The 21,133-nt window shown below is 43.6% G+C and overlaps 1 protein-coding gene across 1 annotated transcript in view; it reads right to left on the bottom strand.

The window, feature by feature from the left end:
* Positions 1–21,133, bottom strand: part of DOK5 (docking protein 5) — a 105,791-nt gene that overhangs the window by 29,727 nt on the left and 54,931 nt on the right. The window contains exons 3-5 of the mRNA XM_037500655.2: positions 4,416–4,530; positions 4,210–4,329; positions 1,483–1,672 (exon numbers count right to left, since the gene is read on the bottom strand). Of these exons, the coding sequence (XP_037356552.1) occupies positions 1,483–1,672; positions 4,210–4,329; positions 4,416–4,530 (425 nt within the window). The remainder of the gene's footprint in view (positions 1–1,482; positions 1,673–4,209; positions 4,330–4,415; positions 4,531–21,133) is intronic.

Below are 21,133 nucleotides of genomic sequence, written 5' to 3'. Positions count from 1 at the left end.
AGATTGGGATGATTTCAAAAAAAAGTTTCAAATAGTCACAAGATATTACAAGAGTTTACTACAGTTTTAGCCTCCAGAAACTACCATACAAAGTCACAATACTCTTCCTGCTCCTGTTTTCCATAAATAGTAAATCAAGGAATCAGATTCCTGATCGATGCAGAATCCTCCTGTGTAGCACTAGGAAATAAAAGTTGGGGGGGTGTAATAGGAGTGGTATAATTATAGAAAATCTGTTTCTATCATAAAACATTTAAACCTTAATTTCAGTGGTTACAATTCATATATAAATCATTTCTGGGGTCCAAATTTTCCAAGCCAAATTCTTAAATTTTCCCAGAAGGTTAATGAATCAGAAATTCTGACAAAAGAACACTGCTCTGAAGATTCAAGTTTTAATTTCAAAATTGAAGAAATCTGTGGTCTCTGGGAGATTCATGGACTTTCTTACAGCATTTCCAGTTTACTTAAAAGAGACCAGGGAAGAGTCGTATGGGAAAGAAGAATTAAAACTTTCTAGAATAGCTGTAAAAGCCTCCCAGTGATCATATTTTTGAAAAACAAAATTTAAATAACTGGATTTAGTTTCTTAGGGGATGAACAGATTAGTTTGAGGAGGGCAGGACTGTGATTTGTTCATGTGAATTAGGGTGTTAGGTTTAGAACTTCTGTTTCTACTCTCTCCTCCTATCAAATATCATTTGTTTACAAACAAAAAAAGAATTAAGTCACAAGTTAATGCTTTTCAACTCTAATATCAGCCATATACAGAAGGACTTGCATTTCTCTTCAAAGCTAATCATTTAAAATTCTAAAAAAAAAAAAAAAATGTATCTGTAGTGTTGCAAAAACAAAGAGGCTAAATCCTGAGGGAGGAAGTGTGGAGGAGGAAATGAGGCGCTGAAGTGGCTAATCTGGTAGCTAATGATCAGCCCAAAGGTCCTGGCGCCATCTTTGTTCCCAGTTAACCTCTCAGAGGAAAAAAGGCAAAGTGATAAAAGTGCGTGGGGTATTGGAGACCTAACCCCTTCCAGTCCCACCGTCACTCCCTACATGGGGAGGAGAATTCAGGAACATCCTATACTTCAGTAAAGTCATATAATTAACCATAATTAGTTTAGTGAGGAAACAAATAGAACGTTAATACGAGAGCTTTCCAAAAACCAATAAGTTGGCCTCTACTTAGCCTGACCCAGTAAATGGTATGTTTTTACCAATTTTATCTAGTTCAACCTCAGTTTGCGGTATGGAATCAAACTATGTGATGAAAATCCATGTCCCATTCACAAGCCATTAGCATCTCCCCTGGGAAGGAACCCCAGGGTGGGTACCGCGTATGTACACGGGGAGATGCCAGAGTCGTCCATCTCTGCCATCCCAAACTGTGCTTCCAGTGGGTCTCCTGGGAAGACCCAGGCCTGCAATGATGTGAACTGGGGAGAGGGGGAGGGGAAAGGTAAAGCAACAGTCCCCGAAACTCACCTCCCTGCCTCAAAAGTGAACCAAGCTGCATCTCGTCCATACCGCCGCAGGGCGCTTAGCGGCCAAGAGATGAGTTTGACTCTGGGATTCTGGACGTCCCAAAGGCAGATGTGCTCATACGTAATCTGCAAGGCACATTCGCCATGTACATCTAAGTTAGGAGATGGCATCAAATACACATTGAATCTCTCTGGGAGAAAAACAAAAGGTTAGTCTAAAATCCCCAGGAATAAAACATCAAAGACATCGTAGGAACAAAGAGGCATTTCAAAATAATTCAAGCTCACATTCTTAGGGTTTGGCTGACTACTCAGGAAGACAAACCTTCGCATAAATTAACAGTCCCCCCAAATGATTTTTTAAGTGAACACCCATATTAAATAACAATCGTGATACAGTCTGGCTGTCAACATGCACTAAACATGACATGAGCAAAGTCCATTTTTAGAATTTTTAAATTTGCATAATAAAAAAATGTGGATGCCAATAACACTAAAGCAATCCATTAAAAGCAATTTTTTTTCCCTGACAAGTACGTAGCAATTACACCCACACTTTTGTGTTCACAAAGGATGCAGGTGCAAAGTGCTGGCTGCATGGCTTAATGATATTAAAGTTAGATTGATCAACTTATAATTTTCATAACTAAATGGACAAAACTGTATCCCAAATTATTTATATTAAACTCCACACTAATACTATGCATTTCACTGACCAACAGATGGGAAATACCAATGAATAGCAGTTTTAACAAAGAACTTTCTTTAGCCAAATACAGGATATATTCATTTGCTTATTATTTGGGTGATTGTTAAAATTTCACCAAGATCAATCTATATAAGTAACTTTGGCTTAGGAACACAACCAAATTTTCCCTCCATCTGTTAAAATTTTTAGAAAATTCTTTGATTTGAGAAGTTACAGAGACAAACTCTTTAAGGGAAACATAAACAAAAATATTATCACTAGAGCAAACACATTTTCACCTATCCATCATTATGGTAGGTGGTCAATATCTGGTAAGATAGCGGCATGGCACTAGCAATATTAGTAGAATTCTGGATGAATTGTTTCATAATAAGGAAGTCATTTGAATTGTCATAGATTCTAATTGAATTGAGTAAATAAGTGTGACAAGATTATATTCATAAAATGTATTCATGCATCTATTATTAGAAATGTCTAAGTTATTTTAAACTCCCCATAAGCAAATATTTTCTATGTCTATTGATAGGAGCTATTATTAAAAGTATACTTTAATGGGGGAAGTTTCCCTTGGGAGAATTCTGGAACAAGTAAGAAAAAGTCATGATTCATTGAAAAGTGAGCTTATTACCAATTCCTTTCTTTCTTCTATAACTCTACCCACTCCAGAGCGACAACAGCAATGGGGTAAGAGTGACCACTTTAATTACAATTAGATGGAGCCAAACGAAATAATAGTGTAAAATGCCTTAAAATACCTAGATGGGTTTTGTAATCATGTCTAATAATCATATAACAGAGGTATTTTTATTCCCATTTGACAGGAGAGGAAACTGAGGCACAGAAAACCAGCATGGGAAAAGTCACTCCTAGGAATAGATAATTCTTGAATTCCATTTGCAGCAAACGATCAGGACACAGCCTCACGAATATAAGTTTGTGAAAAATGAGTGCTGATTTGAGCACACTCGATTAAATCAAACAAGAGCCTGCCACGAGCTCCCCTTCATGTTGACGTCATCTGCGTGGAGATGGACGATGGCCAAGAGGACGCATCCACATGAGCCCAGACTAAACATGTCATGGAGACACAGCCCCAATCGGGAGGTGGGGGACCATCTTTTCCCAACAGCTGAGTGTAGACCCATGAAAAGGGTCAGCCCGATTCCGCCTCTACCAGGTTCTAATCCAGCCAGGAGACTCAGAGCCTCTGGGGGTGATCTGTCCTCACAGATCAAATCGATGGTCTCAAACAGAACTCTGGGGTCCCCTCCACCTTATCACAGACTCGGTGACTTGGAGGCAAAGAGATGCCCCAGGCTCATGCTGCAAACAAACACAGACAGGTGCTGCAGCGTTCTCGAGCGTTTTGGTCTTTATTCCTTAAAAAGCTTGGTTCCCAAGGCGCGTGTCAATCTCAAAAAGTTGGCTGAAGGGGTTTCAGTTTGAAAAGCAAAATCACAAATTTAGATGGATTTAAACTTGATGAAACATACATGAAGTTGGGATTTCGTGAACAACAGTGGAAAGATTTCAATAAATTTTTAAGTGGAAAAGACTAAAACCCACTGCACGATAAAATCTGTACATTATAAATACAGGCCCAAGACTACACAGGCCGGAATCCAAAGCTACTTGTAGGAATTAGAGGAAGCGGGTTATCCCCTGAAGCTTCAGTTTCCTCACCTGTAAAATGGGGAGGGAGCAGGGCCTGTGTCATCAGACTGCTGGCGAAATTAAATGATCCAATGGAAGTAGAGCAGCTTCCATAGAAACTGGCGGGGAGCAGATTTCCCTCAAGCTTTCGCTGATATTATAAATGTCGACACATGCACCTGATGTACAGTAAAAGTACTAAGACAATACACTGGAATATTAATGCAAGTTTTGGGTGAGCTTAGAGGTCATCTTTACTTTTTCTTTGCACATTTCTATCACGTCACATAGTGAAGACGTCTTATGTTCAATGGGGAGAACGACCAATTAAAACAAGAGAGAAGGAGAAGAATTTTCTCTACATACCACTCTGTTCTCTCTCAACCCCGGTAGCCAGTAAGTCAGGCTCTCCGAGGCTGATGTCGTTGACCCGCGTCCCCACACACTCCACCTGGAGGACTTTGCACCATTCATCAGCCTCAAGGTCTGTGGAAAAGCAGAGAGATGAACCTGGAGGCCCGGCATCCACTGACGAACTAAAAGCAACATGGTCTTTGCTGCTTCAGACAAACCTGATTCGCAAGCAAAGGTCCTGGAGGTGTCGTCACTGAAGTAGATGCCCACGGCGTGCTTCTTGGTGCTCTTGGGCAGCCGAGCGACGCTCCTCACGTTGTTGAGCTCCGTGACCTGGAAAAGGAGCCGGGGACAGCGGTCACACGTGGACGGTGCGCATCCGCCAGCGACAGCGGGCCTGGGGGGCACCCCGCAGATCAACACAGCTTGACCTAAAAGCGTGCGTGTGAAAGCGGTGGATGATGTGTCCCCCTGAATATACAGCAAGGGGGGTGAACAGATTGCCTGTCCTTTAAAAATTTTTCAAAGCAAATGAAGTGGCCCAGGCTCAAAACTTATCAAGGTAGAAAGCTTGTTTAGCTTTTTTTTTTTTTTAAGATTTATTTATTTATGCACACAAGAGCTGGGGTACAGGCCAGAGATGCGGGTGGTGAGAGGATGCCCCAGAGACAGAGTGGGGAGCAGAACAGGCAGACCAACTGAAATACACTGCTGAGGGGAGACAGGAGAGGTCTGCTGCACCATGTGGGTCAGCTCCCTGGCTGGGGATCGAACTCGTGCTGCAGTAGCTGCGGACAGCTTCATAGGGCTGAGACATAAACCCTTGCGCCACCAGGAAGCCCTCACTTTGTTTTTATCCCTCCTCTGCTCCCCAGTCTGTCTTCTCAATCACTGTGGTGTCATCTATTGTCATCACTGTGGACAGACTTTCAAATACTCTGTCCCTTCAGATTGCTCCCAGCATAAACCCATCACCCCCGAGGAAGGGAAGAGTGATCCATCCATAACTCAATCATTTCACTCTGTCAATCAGAGATGGAGAGCTGAGAGCCTCGAAAATGCCGCATGCTCCAACACACAGTTAGCTTGTGGGATATTTCCTGCTTCTTCCTGACTTACATTCTCCATGGTAATGGGGTCCCTACCTTGGAAGGAAGGCTCCCCATTAGAACTTTATTCTCCTTTCTCTCTCCCTGTCTCGTCGCCTTACTCTTTATAAACTGCTCCCTCTCACGAAGAGTGTTGGGTTATTGGTTTGCAAAATGTCTGCCCCTCACTCAGTGATATTTAGATTCCTTGCTGCCTTCAAAGAGCCTCACACTGGAGTCCTGCAAACAGAAGGCTTGGGCGGCTTCCAAGTAGTGTACGAACAAGACAAATGCCTCTGTCATGGGGACACACTGAACCTCCCCTTAGCATATCTCTCTGTGTTGTTCTATGAAAGAACGTGCCTCCCATCCGTCTTCAGTAATGTTATGATTTCTTCCGTCTAGTTTTCTAAGTTCAATAAATGCCAGGATCAAGAAATAGGTGGGAAGAAGCATAAAGATTCTTCTCCATGTGCATACTAATCTTATTATTACACATTCCTGCTTCTTTACCTACACAAGCTCTTTTTAGGGTATAATTATAAATTTCTAAGCATGAAATATCATAACACTTGCTATAAACTAAATGTTTGCCCCCCAGTTCCTATGTCGTGATAATGTCATGAGGGTGCTGCCTCATGAATGGGATCAGTGCCCTTACAAATGAGGTTCTAAGGTGCCCCTATATCCTTCTTTCACATGAGAACATGGCAGGAAGACACTTTCTACGCCAAAAAGCATATGCTGAATCTTTTGTGCCTTGAGCTTGGATTTCCCCTTCTCTAAAAGTGTGAAAAATAAATTTCTGCTGCTTCTAAGCTACCAAATTTATTCTTCTTTTGTACCATCAGGACTAAGACGCCAGTGTTCTACAAAAGATGGCCAAACCAGTCTCTTCAGTGGCTCCATATCATCTCTTATTCTAGAGTTTACCAGATGCAACCACTTTTTTGTTGTTGTTTATTGAGTCACCACCTCAACACAAGCCACTATCACCTTGCCAGAACTGCTTATCTATCTCTCTTGTTTCATCTCAACCCCATGAATGCACGATTCATGCAGCATCCAGACAGAATTTTAAAAACACGGGTCAGATTCCACCATTGCTGTGCATAAAAGAGGATACTTAAATGACTTCCCATTGCCCTTGGGATAAGGGTCCCAATCCTCAGAATGACCACCAAGGTGCTCTGTTGTCCACCCCAGAGCTACCCCACCAATCTCCTCTCTGATACCATCCCTGTGTGTCCTGTGTCCCAGAGAAGGCCACAGAGAGCAGTGATAGTACAGGTTTTGCTTATTATTGTGTTCCCTGAATCGAACACAGAACGATCACGTAGAGGGACTCCGTGAGTATCATACGACCTGCAGGACGCAGCCACAGACTCCCCTGCTTAGCGCTCCTCCGCGGTAAATGCCTCGTCCCCCTGCCTCTGCTCCAGGAAATCATACTTTTCCTTCAGGTTCATTTTCTTTGGGAAACTTGCCCTGACCTTGGTGTGAATCAACTGTTCCTTCCCTTCACTTCCATCTACGCTGCATGAAACTGTAGTCTGTTAGCTCCTGCTGTCACTAACCCATCGCGTCTCCTGTTCCCAGTGGACACAGGTCACCCGTCACCGCCGTCACGGAGAGCGGCATCCATGAAACACAGACATTGAGAGGAGGCGCGTCTGAGGCTGGGCCGCGCGCCACGCACTGTGCGGAGGGTATTTTTAATACAGAATGTCTCATTTGAGCCTCACAAACCCTACGAGCTAAGACATTGCCTTGATGGGTATTATCCAGATGAGGAAACCAAGACTGGGACAGCTGAGACGCACGCGCCCACGTTCACAGCTGAAAACCAGCTGAGTTCTGAATGCGGCAAACTCGTCCCAAAAGCTGTGCCCTTCACCCCTGAAAGGCCAATAACTAACTCAAAACTCAGAGGAGCTTTAGATTTGAAAGTCGTCTCTGATTTGAGGACCCCTTTCTTTTCCTGGGTGGTCGAAGTAAAGGATGAGCGGCCCAGGCTTGGTGCTGACCCCCTGCTAAGACGGGAGTCAGCCCCCCTGGGCCTGAACACGGCCGTGACACTGAAGCACGTCGCTTCCCTGCATGTCCGTTCAGGGCCAAGTGGAAGGAGTAAGTCGCGTCACCCACAACAGTCAGGAAGTGCAAGGAGAACTGCATGACTCAGAACACAATTACCCGTGCTGGAAATTGGTTTAGATAATAAGCAACCCACACCTCCGCTCGGGAAGTGGGGGATGGGGTGGTGATTGTGTTCACAGAACACAGGATTACATTTTATGTGGGAAAAGACCTTCAGGTTCTACAGCAAGTTTCAGTCCCCAGCTCAGCACTGCATCTCAAGGAGCATGTGCATGCAGTTCCCCAAAACACTCCCCATATACACACACACACACACACGCACACACACGCACATGCACACACCCATGCACACACACACACGCATATGCACATGAGCTCTCTTCTTACTTCCAAAAGAATTGCAATCTACACGACTCCATAGCTGAGTCTTCCTCAGAAACGTAATGGTGATTATTACAACCAACACAGGTATCTTCATAAGTCAAAAATTTTTATAAGATATGTTTATTTCTACCATCACTCCATTTTGTAAACAAGAAAATTGAGGCAAGGCATATTTTTAATACTTCTTTGATCAGGAAATCATTGGTCTCCGAAAACGCACTCTCGCAGCAAACTGATATTGATCAGGTCGCAGATTCACCTTTGAGAGGGACGTCACTTGAACTGGGGGCGACCTAATGTCTCTGGCCATGAAAAGCAGACTGCACGGAAGTCCCCAACTTCCTCAGGTTCTTGGAAACTGGGACTTTGAATGAACAAAGGATAAAGAAAGTAGGTCCTTGAATAAATATCATTTCCTTCATCAGCAGCCGGGATTTTTCCTTCTCCATGTTAGGGTAAAATGTTGAACAAGGCAACGGTATCGCGGTTCTGCCGCCTGGGCCCTCAGCACCGCTTCCAGGGGGCCAAGAAGCCAGTCTACTCGCACGCAGCAACATTCACTTCACCCTCAGTTTGAATTTCTTCTTTATCTCTCACATCTCAGGTCTGCCAGAAGTTGTTTCCTGCCAAGCTCCAAACTTTTTAGGAAACTCCCTCCTGAGTGTCTGCAGTTATAGCTTTTATTTTTCTTTCACATCAGCAGCATACAGACACCCCCAGGGCTCTGCATGAATTACACTGGGTACAGATTCACAGATAAAATGTAAAACTCTCTCAAGGTCAAGCATTCAAAGAAGGATTGTAGTAGAACCACATTCCTTCTTCAGCCTTCTTACACCCATTCATCCATCACAAAGTCTAATTCATTGTTTATTTACTATTTATTTATGCATGCATTCATTCATTAAAAATATTTTGTATCAAGTATGGTTCTACTCACTGGGGATGAGACAGCCAATGAGACACAGACACTCTGCCCCTCTGCAATTTAAATTCCAGTGAAGGGAGAAAATAAGTAAATGGAAGCATTTCACCAGAAGGGCTATGAGAATAAATAAAACTGTAAAAAGAATTTGGTGTGGGCTCAGGGGATTTTGTTATTTTATATCAATAAACCCCTTTCTGACAAGGGAGCATTTGAGCGGAAGACCATGAGAGTGAACTTGGGGATAACTGAGACATGTCATACCAGACGCAGGTAATGGAAAGGTTCAGTGCAGTAAAGAAAAGGAGAGCCAGGCTACATTTCTCAAAGGAAGGGAAAGTTTATTGCGCCCCGGGCGGACCTCACAGACCCAAGGCGGGGGTCAGTGGAGTCGCGCACGTTGTCAGGGGGAAGCAGGGTTTTATAGGGTGAGGAGAGGTCAGGTGGGTAGTTGGGCTCGTTCGGCGGGAAAAGTGTGTAGGGCGCGAGAAGTTTCGTGGGGCAGGTAGAGGTTCTTTGTTTGAGAAGAGACTCATGGGGGGAGGGGGGAGGCTCATTGTCTGAGTCCTCCAGGCAGGTATCCGCATTCCTACCCCCCAGGTGGGCTTCCTGGTTGGCTCCTGCATTCAGGCCTCCTGCATGGACCTTTCAGTAATGTGGGTGCAAAGTTCCTGAGGTAGCAATTGACCTGTCTGGCAAGGATTAGGTTTACTTATAGGTCTTAACATTTGACTCCCCCACCCCCATGCTTGATATTTGTGCTAAGGGGTAAGCCATCTTTGATGTCCCTCTGTATCTTTCTACCTCCCTTCCCCATAAGGCTGTGCAGCTCATGTAAAGCTGGTAAACCCCAAGAGAGCAATACCACTAAGCTTTTTCATTTTCCTTCATCTGTGCAAACTCATTTACCTGAGCTCATTGAGAGTCTTTATAATGTTGATTTTTAATTTTTGGTAAGTAATGCATATACCCACATTTCTTTAGGTCAGTTTCTGGAGATTTACTTTGTTATTTTGGTTCAAGGGCCATGCTTTTTGACTGAGTTCTTACAGAGAAAGAACCAAACCAAAATTTTGGAACTGGAGGTTACAAGTAGATGAATTGAAAAATCACTAGAGGGATTCAATAGCACACTTGATGAAACAGAAGAGAGATTCAGCAAACTCGAAGACACGGAATTGTGCCCTTGGGATCAAATGTTACCAATATACTCAGTTACCTGGAATAACCCCCTAGAATTTTTGAAAGGGAAGGACTTAATCTATTTATAGGGATTTATAATGCAGCTAATCTAAGAGAGTCATACTCATTGTTTATGACATCACAAGCTACACACACACGTATCACATATATATAAATGAAAGCTCATTTGCTGGACAGAGGCATGGATGCCAATAAAAAGTTGGTGGAGACTGGTTCCCACATAATATCCCAAAGAGCACCCATCCAATGGGCCCATCTCTTTCCTCTTGTCTCTCTTGCCCATTTTACAATTGCATTTCCTAAATGAGAAAGACAATCAAGCTTTCAAGTCTCATGACCAAAATCTGAAATATGCTTGAGAACTAGGATTTAAAATAACTCTTTCAGAGACGTGGAAGGTGAGGTTTAGTTACAAATTCTCATTGCTAAGAGTTTTGATAGCTAACAGAAATGAAATAAGAGTCAAGTCTTCTGACTAAAAATGGCATGTGAGTACACTGCAATGTTTTTTCTACCCTTTTATATTATCTCTATGCTAAAACAATAGCAGACCAAGTTAGACAATCAAAATAACTTCTGTTTATTTTCTAGGTCACCGCCTGTCTGATTATTCTTTCAAATTAATGTAACCTCTCCAGTTTTCACCTTGCTTTTCCTTTTCAAGAGTATATATAAGCTTACTGACTCCAGAGATTTTCCTGTAATGAAGATAAAATCTGTAGCTATCAAAGCAGACCAGAAACATCTGTATGGCTTGCTGATGTCAATATTGGGACCTTTGGCATGCTTGTTTTTCATTAGAAATTGAGTGTTTACTTTCCAAGCCCAGTTTAGCTTCAGGCTTAATCTGATTTTGCACAAACTGACACCATTTCTTTCTGACAGAAATGATCATGGACTAACTCAAAACTCACAGCAGACAATGGCTCCTTGAAAAGTCCACTGGTAAAAAGTAATGAAAACCAGTCAGGAAGGCCTCTGACATTTTCACCTTGACTTTGTTTTCTCTCTTTTTATTTTTTTTTTAAATAATAATTTTATTTTTATATTCCCCATAAAATTGCAACCCCCCCATTCTGACCCCAATCCCTCCCCTCCCGCCCCCCCCCCCAAAAAGTGTCTCTGGTTCATAGTTTTTTGTTTATTTTGATTTTCACTTTCTTATAGTTATTCATTTTCCTGGTCCCTTATTTAAGTTTTCTAGATTCCTGCTATAAGTGATCATGCTCAGCGAAATAAGCCAAAAAGAAAAAGAAAAATACCGGATGTTTTCTCTCTTTTTACATGTAAGTAAATATATATGCAAGTGAACCCTTGGTCTGGGTTAAACTATTCAAAAGTAAATTACAGGCATTAACCCATAGCATCTTGCGACTTCAGCAAATCTTTCTTGCAAATAACAAGGTTTCCCCACATCACCTCAAAGCCCTTTTCTCCACTAAGAAAATAGGCAAGAAATTCTGGTATCATCTAATTTTCCATCCCATATGCAAATCTCCCTAAAAGTCCCCAAAACATCTTTTAAATCTGTGCCCCCATCCCTCCACCATCACCCCAATCCAGGATTCAATCCAGTAGATCCATGCATTGCATTTCTTCTTATGTCTGAATCTCTATTAATTTACAAGATGCCCACATTTTGCAGATGACACCACCATTTTGAAAACATCACATCCATCTTCCTGTAGAATATCCCATGGTCCAGAAGTGTGTGCTTTTCCATGGTGCCCTTAATTTTCTGATCTCCTTGTACTTCTCCTAAAACAGATGTTACATCCAAGGCTTAATGAGATTCAGAAAACATTCATGTAAAGTCACTTGGATGTGACTCTGTGAGCCTCACGTGGCATCATATGAAAAAGCAACTGAGTCAGAACATCCCTGTTAGTGAGACTCAGCTCCGCCACTGGTTGCACCAAACACTTCTCTCTATACTAACAAAGCCTTATTTTGAGTTGTATTTAGAGCCAGGTGAAACTTTGGTATTATGTGAATAGTCAGTTCTGACCACCTTTCAGGGAAGGGCACCAGCAACTACTAAAAAAATTTTTTTTAAGATTTATTTTTATTTATACAAGAGCTGGGGTACAGGCCAGAGATGTGGGAGGGTGAAAGGATTCACCAGAGACAGAGTGGGGAGCAGAATAGGTAGATGGACCAAAGCAGTGGGCAAGACAGGAGAGATCTGTCTCGCCATGTGGGATTCTCCCTGGCCAGCCGGGAATTGAACTGGCGCTGCGGAGGCTGCAGACAGCTTCACAGCACTGCGCTCAGCTTACTGCACCACTGGGGAGGCCCTATAAAATTCTTATCCTTTTAGCCCAATTGGTTTGCCAAGTAAAGAGCTATGATTGCCAGAGACAAGATCAATATTGACTGATGATGCTTTTAGGGTATGGCCACCCCCAAATTGCCTTCTATTAGAATAATCTGTTAACATTGATCCTGAACTTTTACTAGAATCCTTATTGTCATTCAATTATTTCAAATATGTACAACTGCTGCATTTGATCAGGTGAGAAGTTCAATTCTCTGTATGCTGAGCTGGTAGGGGGCATGCCATACACCCCCACACCCTTGTACGGCCTCAGCCTCAGGTTCTAGTGCTGTCACAAGATGGACTGTAGCGTAAACTCAGGTGGCTGACTTCAGGATAGAGCCGCTCATCTATGACTTGACCCTGTCATCGGTCTCTTCACAGGCACTTCAGCAGGGGCAGTGAGCTGTTAACATAGTGCAAGTTCTCACCATCCTGAGGTGGGTCCTGGAGGCCGCCACAGGCATTCAGATCCATTTAGGCTGAACTTCAAGAGCCTGTTGAGAAAGGGTCCTGGGGTTTTTTGGCTTCTCAAGCCCTTGGGTGGAACTTGCCTGGCATCTAATCGGTGTGATGGGGGCTTTCAAGTCTTCCCCTGCACGGAGGTCCAGCCTTCCTTCAACAGCGATGGGACGCAGATGGTGAGGGCGGCCCCACCCGCCTTTCCTGGGCCAATGCAGAAAATGACAGAAGGCCACCTCGTTGGAGGTGCGCCTCTTGGCTCCAGTCTGTGATTACGCTGGCTGGAGGGCCTGAAATCGGTCTAAACAAACTTTGATTCACTTTGCTCAAGATATATTCCAACCGTGTGTCTTCTTCCTACACACTCCGAGTTCCTTTAAGAGAAATGGATTTCCGTCCGTAGCCAGGAGAAAGAAGGCTGCACGTGGAAGTCTCCACCCAGGTCCTGCTCGTCAGGAACCAGGCCTTTGTCACGTGCATTTTTTATGCACCTCTGTGCAAATGCAGCCTACATGATGCTGAGGTCGCTGTGTTGAAGAGACACAAATGCCCCTGAAAGAAAGGTGGTGCCCAATTTATTTGTCCTAAAAGCCCAACTGAAGCCAATTTCATTCATGGGGTCTGTTCAATCTCATCAAACCAGAACACTTTGTATTTGTTGTTCTTCTGTCCTGAACGCTCATCCTCCGAGAGCCCCAGGGCTCCCCCTTGGCCCAACTTCAGCTGCTCACACTTTGTCTCTATAACGACAGTCCTGCTGGTGGCTCTGTTGAGAATGACAACGCCCTCGGCCCACACTTGCTTTGCCCTCTGAGACCCTTAGTACCCCGCAGTATTTATCAGTCACACCAACACACTGTTTGCCCCTGTTTCCTTCATGTCTCTCTCTTCTCCAGCAGAGTAGAGGCGGGGAGCCATCTTCTAGTTTGCTACTGTACCTCCCTCCTGCCCTCCAGTGCTTAGCACTGTGCCCCTCACGCGTGGGTCCTCAGTAGGTGCGCACTAAGGGAAAGCTCTGTCTCTGGAGCTGGACCGCCCCAACCCAGGCCCAGTGACACCATCAACACGCCCAGAGTGGACAATTCCCCTCCAGGGGCAAAGTCAGGATTTCACTCCCAGAGGCAGAGCCTTAATCATGCGTTAGATGTTGGGGATGTTGAGTTCTGAAGATTTCATAGCCACCAGGTTATTCTATTTCCCCCCACACCTCCTCACTCACTGTCACCACTGTATTCCCACTATCCAGGAAAGAGTGTTGTGGCCACGGAGCTAAATTCATGCACACAGCTGGCAAGGGGCAGAGCTGGGCTCTGGGCACAGACCAACTCGCTACTCTTGACAGAACCACCAAATGCCAACAAACGAATCTAGGGAGAAGGATGAGAGGAGCCGCCACCGCAGAGTTAGGGCCTGTTGCTCTTAATGTGGGTCACGAAGACTGGACAGTGTTCAGGAGACAAAGAGAAAGAAGACCAGTCTCCAGGGAGAAGAAACAACCTGAGCACCATCATGAAACAGCGTGACAACCACGGGGAGGGCAGCGGCGAGGAGGCAGTAACAGGAGCTGACAAGGAGGCTGGCCCGGGGCCAGATCACAAGGGGCCGGAGGGCTGCCGTCAGGGGCTTAGGGTGACTCGTGAAGTCGGAAGAGCAGATACTAAAAGGTTTTAAGTGGATAAATGGAATGGCCCCATCTACATATTACAAAGATTATTCTGTAGGCCAAGGGTTCCCAATCAGGGAGATTTTGCAGCCCCTCTGCCCCAGACATTTTTTGTTGTCAAAACTGGGAGGGGTGCTACTGGGTAGAAGCCAGAGAGGCGACCAAACTTCCCACGAAGGACGCACTGATAGAGCTGGGGTTGGGAATCACTGTTCCAGTAAAGGCAAAAAAGGAACCAGGCTGAACCCACATGCAACTGCCCCACAGCATTCGGGTGGGATGGATGAGAACGGCGCCCCCTGGAGGTGAGCCTGGGCAGTGACTTGGTTTCCCCCCTGGTGGGTGAAGGATTCGGGAAGACCTGAGGGTTGTGATGAGGTCCAGGGAGGCCAGCAGACATAAGTGCACAGGACTTTATCTCAAGTTAGAAAAGAGGAACGAGCAGACAGGGAGAGACTCAAGAGCTACTTACTGATAATTGCTCTGTAGATCCTGGACCTCAGTTTTTTGTGCATCAAAATAACACAGTACTATAGCTTCATGAAAGGGAAGATTCAACCCTCTCCTAAATTCTAATAAATCTTGGCATGTGCCATCCAATTAAGAATTCCCAAAGAAGGAACGCCAAACTAATTTGGCTTTTAAAGCCATCCTCCAGATGTCTTATTCATCATCAATGATAGTATTCATTGAAATAAATGTTTAATAGTCAGCGATTAACAAAGTGGCCATACTTTAAAAGTTTAATTAGCTACCAATACAGTTTTGCATTAACAACCTGGAAAACAATTACCAATGACACAATTCAATTTTCCTAATGGATTATTTTGTAACGAGACAGAAACGGTTGAAATTTCTTCTGGTGTTTCAAGGGAAGATTAATAGAATTGGATTTTTAAAAGTACATTCTTTTGAGGAACTAGTATATTCCTGTCAGAATTAGGCAATTAGTAGGCATTGTGTGGGAATATTAAGTATGTTTCTGGTGTGCTGCTAAGGCAAAAGCCATTTAGGAAAACAAGGATTTGATTTCCAATTTTTCCCTTCTTTTGCTGTTGGTAATTTACAGATGATGATTTATTTATGTTTACAGAATGAACACGGGATGGCTACCTAAAAGGCAATTTTCCACCTTGCTTTTCTAGGCTATATTCTAATTATTTTTCCCCTTGTGGGACTGAATGAATTAAATGAGCAATTTACTTTGTATATGCAAATCGCAAGCTCTACGGAAGCCTCAAATTACTTTATTCTTAAAAAAAAACATGAAAGCCATTATCCTCCTGAAAACGAAGAATCACAAGCCCCTTTAACTTTTGTAGGTTGCCCTTGAAAATAAAAGCAATATGAAAGCAACCCATTTCTGGGTTCATAACGCTTTCCTGAGTATTAATAAAGGAATCAATTTTATTATTGCCATCTGTTGAAAATTTCAGAGTATTCCAAAATACATTGATAAACATTTCTATTAAAAATATCCAAAAGATTGCCTTAGTGTGTTCCAAACCTTTTAAAATTTTCATATTGTCTGTCCTGAAAAAACAGGGTTTTCTAGTTCAACGCATTCCACGCACGTAAGCTGGGCCAGACAGATAAGGTTACATGCTCAGCTCTAATCAAAAGTTGTCTGCACAAAGCATTTGTGTCCACAAGTCTCCCCTTAGGACCCCGGACACAGCAGTTTAAGCAAACATTTTAGAAAAGATTCTTAAGAAAGAACCAGTCTAGACAGTTATATCCCGACCCCACAGAGATGGTTTCATTCTTTCCAAAAATATCTACGTGACCTTGGTCACTGAAAATAAATTGGACTAGCGCCTGTCTGAGTTATAAATTTGGACTGTCTCACTGGAAAGGGAGTCTTTGTTTGTACATGTGAAGTAACTGAAATAATCTATTCATTGTGTCTTCCTTAAAAATACAAAAGTCACACACACATACACACACACACGTGCGCGTGCATGCATGTTTAAGTCTGCATCTGAAATTTGTAGGCAGAATAGAATCTAGAGTGAAAGGTACTTTCCTAAGTTGTCAGTGGGTGTGTGATTTTGTAGAAGCTACCTAGAGACAATTTGGCAGTAGCTGCAAAAATGTTAAAGGTGAGGGATCTTTACCTGACAATCTCACTTCTAAAACTTGGGAGGTTTTTTTTTTTTTTTGCAAAAAAATCAGTAAGAGCACATAAAGATAGACAAGTTTTCCCACCATAATAGAATTCACATTAGCAAGAAAATTGGAAACCTTTTTGTCCATCAATTTGGGTGTTTTTAAACAGATTATGGTGTATCAATTTATAAAGAGTACTCTAGAGTTATTAAATTAATGAGGTGAAACTGCTAATTACTGACTTAGAGTTATGGTCAAAACGTGAGGGAAGAAGGCTATATAATTAATGTGGTCATTTAATGCATCTTATAAGCCAGAATATTTGGAATGTGAAAGGACTCGTTACTGAAAATTACGCCAGGACAACAGGCTCACCAAGAGTGTCTTGGGGAAATCCGGAATCATGATCTCCTTAAAGATATGCACAGGATGCAATGAACTACTCCATTTCCATTTTTGGTCTAAAAATATGATCTATCGGTGTGTGAGAAGAGGCTTCTATTTGTGTAAACTGAGAAAGAAGTCTATAAAAGCACACATCAATTTATTAGCACCCTTTTCTGAGGGCTAAGATAGCATTATTGTCTTTCATGTCACTTCCTACCCTTCAGAATTAAATTTATTACAAGGATCATGTATGTTTATAATTTAAAGAATAAGGAGAATGAAGAGAACAAAATGGAAGATTCTATAAAAGCGCTTAGAGTAAGTGGGTGGCCACCCCTTCTCAACGCAACTCCCTTCCCCAGGAACTCACTTGGCCAGCAATGTTCTGTGATTCCTCTCAGATCCCACCACCTATTTGACTAATTTTTCACTAACTTGAGGAAACCCACCCTTTCTCTGTTCACTTTATTTAGAACAAATAATTTCTAAGGGTTCACAAGGTTTACTAAAACTATAAAGTGTTGGTCTTTGTTTTAGAAATCTTCACATTGGCCTTGAGAGGTGAGTGCTATTATCACAGTCTTGACTTTGTAGATGGGGAGCTTAAGGTACAGAGAATGTAAATGTAGTGGATGTCCTTTCTGACTGAAAACCCGGGGCTCTCCCTCCCATCAGAAATTCCAGCATTTGATGGAAGCTTCGATCATACTGAGTTGATAAAGATGCTGAGATCACAGAGCTCAAGATGCAATATGGCTCCCTGGGCTCTCAGAGCTTACTGCCAACTAGCAGGTGTTAAAAAAGGTACAAATAAATGACTGATATAATTTCAATAGTGCTAAGTGTTATGAATTTAATATCCTAAAAAAATGTGCTAGGCACTGCGGGGTGTTCAAACAAGGCCTTTGTGAGGCAGTAACATTGGGGTAATAGCTAAAGAAAGTGAAGAAACCCCAAGGAAAAGCCTTCTAGACTAAGGAACAGCAGGTGCAGAAGTCCTGAGGTGGACCAGGGTGAAGGAGGCCAGCGTGGGAAGGTGCTGAGTGGCTGGGAGAGTATCACATCTGCTACAGCAGCATCAGGCACAGTCTTGGAGCCTGTGGGAATGGCAAGGAGTTTGGATGTGATTCTAAGGGTGACGGGACGTCTCAGAAAAAAATCCTTCAGAGGTGAAGGCTCTGGGACTCATGGCTACTAGGCCATTCCTGATCCAATGTCCCTGACGTAATCACAAAAGCGTTACCACACACACCGACACCACCTTCGATCTAGAATCCACGGTGGCCACACTAGACGATATACTGAGTCTTCCTGTCTGAGCTGGCCTCTGTGTCTCCCCTGCAACCTGCAATTCTGGCATGAAAAGTCTTCAGCTCTCCAATTAAAATTGGAATACTCTTGTAGAGGAGGCGCAGTGAACAAATTCATCTTTGACAATTTTAATGGTGTTTTTGATTAAAATAATATTTCTGAGGAATGTGTGTGGCTCTGATGAAAATCTTATTGTAGCTGAAGTGTCTGTGGCATTTTTCATCACAAAGCATGCATACACATGGGCTAATATAAATAAATGAAAGAAAATGAGACTCTCTAAGTTCATCACAGATAGAATATTATGAGAGTTTCATTTATAAGTTATGCATAATAAGACTGCAGACTTCCTAAATATAGTGTCACATGAGGACTCCTGGCAAGATTATCACTTTTTCGTTCCGCTATTTGCTCAAGAGGAAACTCAGAGATTTAAGAAAAAGAGGTGTGGGAGGCTGCAGGCCAATTCAGCCCGGAGAAATGTCTGATTTCACCCACACTGTATTAAAAAATCCACTTCAGTAATAAGACATTTCACTGGAACATTGTATTTCTGGTTTCTCTTGAAATGGGTGACACTTGAGGTACGTGAGGACAGTCGGCACACATTTCTGTCAGACAATAGTAGCCTGGAGTTAGGTGATGTGAAGTAAAGAGCTGACAAGCTGGAGAAGCCGAAAGTGAAAGGTAGAGCCACACACCTACCTTGTACGAGGCCGTGTGTGAAGCAACGCTTTCTGACACGTGGGGGAGGCCCAGGGCCGTCTATGTATGACTGAGCAAATGCACAGAATCAGGGCCTCGCGCTTTACAAAGAAAAAGGAAAGAAGAGGTAGGAGAACTTATACACATGAGCCAAAGCGCTTCCTTCCTGAAGGGGGGAGTCTGCTAATGTTGCAAATGTTGGATGTTGACAAGGTAGTGAGGTATAAACGTAACATTGAGAGTCACAGAAGCAACTACCAGGAGAGGAAGCCAGGAGTGAAGGTGACATGATCTGGCTCCCAAGGGCTGAGGTAACGGAGTGCCCCATGCTGGCTGCTTGAACCACAGAAATGTCTTCTCTCTGTAGCCAGAAGTCCAGAGTCATGGTGTGGGCAGGCTGGCTCCTCACGAGGTCTCTGCAGAAGGAGCTCCTCCAGCTCCCTCCTGGCTTCTGCCCACCATCACTGGCATCCTTCAGCTTGCAGACTTATCCCTCAGTCTCTGCCTCCACCTTCTCCCTGAGAGTCTGTGTCTCTTCTCATGAGGACACCGGCTACTGAGTGCCGGCCCAGTGACCTCACCTTGACGTGGTGCCACTCGCAAAGAGCCAATGTCCACATGAGCACGATTTACGGCAGCCACGTGATGATACAACCCAAGGGCGCGACGACAGATGCGTGGATGAAGAAGATGTGATATACGTGCACAGTGGAATCTACGCAGCTGTAAAAAGGGACAAACCATTGCCATTCGGGACAACATGGAAGGGACTGGAGTGGATGATGCTAAGTGGAGCTAAGTCAGAAGGAGAAAGACAAACACCAGATGACTTCACTCATGGCGGAATACAGAGAAACAGACAAAGGAACAGACCAAGCTAAACCAGCACAAGCCTTAGCAACAGGCCAGCAGGACTGAGGGTGCCGGTGGGGTGGGAGGGGAGGCCCCCAGGGACCACGGGGTGGGTGGTGACAGCCATCTGAGGAGGTGTGAACCTGCACCCCTAAATCATGCACAGTGTTATAAACCAATGTTACCTCAATAAGAAAGGTAACAACTTTTTCTCAGAACAGAAAGAGCCCCAGGGACACAGGTCTCCTAGATATGGGTCCAGCACACCCTCTGCACCATCTGTTTTGGTCCCAGAAGTAACAGACCATCTTCCATCCCCTAAGATTTCATCCCAACTGTTTTCATCTTGAAAGCGTGAAACTGTGCACAGAAACACTCAACCCCGGCTGGTCTCCCAACTTTGAATTCCTGAATAAAAACGGTGAGCTCGTGTTTAACAAGAAGGTCAGGAACTATATCTATAGTCACTGGAGTCTTAATATTACTGCAATTACAGCTAATCCAATTCACAGCCGTCGCTGACAGCTGTGGTGCTTGAGGGGTGCTTCACGGGGCCGGCAAAAAAAAAATAAAAAAGAAAATGATTTGTTGTGTGTGTGCATTATTCATATATTTATTTTCCAGTGTTTTGCATGAGAAGACCTTAGCTACCTCAGCTGCAGAGAGGAAGGTACCTAGTTTCAAATCTTACACTCAATTTCTTATTTAAAAACAATCAGGTATGGAAAACTGACATTTTTTTCTCTTAATATCCTTTTAAATGAAATTAAAGACACCCCTCGCTCTCACAAACACCACGACCCCAGGAGGAGGGATGGGTCTGGATGTGCCACCGCCAGCCCAGTACTGCTGGGAGGCACAACAAACCAATCTTCCCTTCTTTTGGAAGGGAATATATTCGAACATATTCTTTATATTCGAAGAAACTCTGAAATCTGGTCACGGTGTGCCTCTTATGAGCCCAATATTTTATTATCAAGATTCATAAATTACACAGCATTGAGATAAAAAATGCATAGCTCAGAGTTACCAGGGCTTTTATATGCCCCCAAGAGGTTAATACTGAACGTATCAGATGTAAAATTCGGGAGGGTGACTGGGCTGCGGGACTCATCAAGGGCTCGGAGGCGTAATACAGATAATTCCTCTGCTGTGATGCTTTGAACTGCAGTTAATGATTATTATAGATGAAAGAGAATGCAGCTTCCCACCCCATCCCCCCAAAGATTTACATGTGAAATTCCAAGGCCAGCAGGTAGAAGTCTGAAGTGGGGCAGGTTTGTCCTCAATCTCCCCCTAACTTGTTTTACATTCAAGGAGGGGGTTTTTCACGACGATGAGGAGCGAAACACACAGAGGATGCAACATCTGACTCCCTTCCTACTTTTCTCGAAGGCTTGCTTTGGGTTTTTGCTCCCCTTCTGTGCGTAGTC

Source organism: Talpa occidentalis, unplaced genomic scaffold (genome assembly GCF_014898055.3).
Source record: "Talpa occidentalis isolate TD23 unplaced genomic scaffold, MPIMG_talOcc4v2.1 talOcc4.10, whole genome shotgun sequence".
Classification (NCBI taxonomy): Eukaryota; Metazoa; Chordata; class Mammalia; order Eulipotyphla; family Talpidae; genus Talpa; species Talpa occidentalis.
Note: the sequence above shows the minus strand (reverse complement) of the source record. Positions and strands in the feature narration are given on the sequence as shown.